The following is a 1,794-nucleotide window of genomic DNA, read 5'->3' as shown; positions in this document are numbered from 1 at the left end:
CCCCCCAGTCGATTGCTTGCTGCTGAAAGTCGGTACCGGGCCATTTCATTGGAGTCGGCAAGCTCATTATCAGGATCTCTGTTTAGTACGGGGCCGTCAGGGGTAGCCTCCGAAGGAATGTGCTCGCGAGACGGTCGTCGAGGACGGCCGCTTGTTCTCGTTGAAGAAGCGTTTGCACGGGAAGTCGGAGCACGAGGCCCCGCCGTAAAGGGTGCAGCTCGACCTTGTGAGGCCGACGATGGAATCGGGGTCTCGGGACCAATAAAATCGAGATTAGTACCCAACGTCTGGACATTTTCTGTTGTGCTCGTAGAATCGGCACGTTCTTCTCTGTCAGATACCCATTCGTCAACACTGTCCTCGACAGAGGCTGCCACTGACGCTTGAGTTGATTTTTGTGTATAGGTCCGGGCGGGAGGTACATCGGGTAGATCGGTATCTGGCGGTGAATCCTCGTCTTGCGTGTCCTCTTGTCGAATCTCTTCATTCTCATCCTCCTCCGACTCAGCTACCACTTCGTCGACCGACGGAGCGACACTGACTCTTCATTGGGAACACTCTCATGAGTTCCTAAGCTGAAGCTGGACGCGTACCTGTCTCCGCTATATCTTCTACGTGGCGCACCAGCTCTGCATCATCGGCACCGTCATCAACGCCATCGTGGTAGAGTGAAGGTCCGGCGCTGAGTTCAAGCTCTCGGTGGATTTGTGGGCAAAGGCAATCGGCTTCTTCGACTCGGGTATTTCTCCATTGTAACCCGGCGGCTTTGGCTTTCCATACAAACTGCGAAATTTCCTGCGCAGGGCTTCGAAATCACGCTCGCTGGTGCCTCTTGGACGGCGCGAGTTATACCAAAGAGCGACTTGATCCCACATGTTCCTTCCAAGGGGTAGAATGTCTCCAACAACGCTGCATAACGGCATCTGCTCAGCGATCGAGAAGTTCCGGTAGCCACTTTTGCGGCCCCTCTACAAGGAAAATGTCAGTGCATTGGATAGGACAGCTCTCTAATGTTTGTGCCGTACCCGACTCATGACAGCGTCTTGAGACTCCGATCCTCAGCTTGCACGATAGAAAATGAAGTCGACCGCCCAGAATGTTTTAGACAAATGAAAAACCATTGATTTTCATTATTGACAACTGCAAAGAAGGAAAAAAAACTCAAACTAGCAGGTCGCAATACACTTCCAAGTGCAGGAAGAAAACAATTAGTTGGGGATCGATCCTAGATCGTCCTTCGCCGCATCTGCAAAGGGTCCTTATTGTAGTGGTGTGGCGGCCGGAACGTCTTGAAGGTCTCGATGCTGACACCCCTGCCACCCTCACTTACACACAAACCACAATCGGTCTCCGTAGCTGACGGTTACCTCCTCACCGGGGAAAACATCGCGTGCCGTGACAGCCACCACTGTCAGCTCCCTCCCGGTCTGGACCTCGTGGAATCTCGCAGTGGGGTTGCATGAGTGGTTGAGGAGGCGCAGCTTACCCCCGCTGTAAAGAGCATCGATACCGGCGTATTTATTGCTCGACGTCTTCGTCTTGAGCCGCAGACGGTAGCCTTCATTGACCGGCTCGAACTTCGAAGGAGCTCCAATAAGCTGGAGGTGCCCTAAGTATTCCCCCAGAATTTCTCCCGCAGGAATAGCTGTCGTCGCAACGAGGCCTCGCGTACCAGTTTGCACGTTCCGGCGTATTAGTAGATGAGGATTTTCCATGAGAGTGTTTCTACACGAGCCCGCGAATGAACAGTTCAGCGAAGTGCAGACAGGGCCGCCGATTATGGCATGTATATGC

General features: G+C 53.3%; 2 protein-coding genes across 2 annotated transcripts; both read right to left on the bottom strand.

Moving 5' to 3' along the window:
* Positions 1 to 96: 96 nt before the first annotated feature.
* On the bottom strand, positions 97 to 1,034 carry PPTG_16005 (hypothetical protein; the record flags this gene model as incomplete). Its single annotated transcript, XM_008912797.1, has 4 exons — positions 97 to 251; positions 323 to 543; positions 616 to 968; positions 1,026 to 1,034. The coding sequence occupies 4 exons, from the start codon at positions 1,032 to 1,034 to the stop codon at positions 97 to 99; spliced, it is 738 nt and encodes a 245-aa protein (XP_008911045.1).
* Positions 1,035 to 1,322: 288 nt separating this feature from the next.
* Positions 1,323 to 1,715, bottom strand: PPTG_16004 (hypothetical protein; the record flags this gene model as incomplete). Its single annotated transcript, XM_008912796.1, has 1 exon — positions 1,323 to 1,715. The coding sequence occupies one exon, from the start codon at positions 1,713 to 1,715 to the stop codon at positions 1,323 to 1,325; it is 393 nt and encodes a 130-aa protein (XP_008911044.1).
* Positions 1,716 to 1,794: the final 79 nt, after the last annotated feature.

The sequence above is a fragment of the Phytophthora parasitica genome, assembly GCF_000247585.1.
Source record: "Phytophthora parasitica INRA-310 unplaced genomic scaffold supercont2.49, whole genome shotgun sequence".
Taxonomy (NCBI): Eukaryota; Oomycota; class Peronosporomycetes; order Peronosporales; family Peronosporaceae; genus Phytophthora; species Phytophthora nicotianae.
This window is presented reverse-complemented; position numbering and strand designations above follow the sequence as displayed.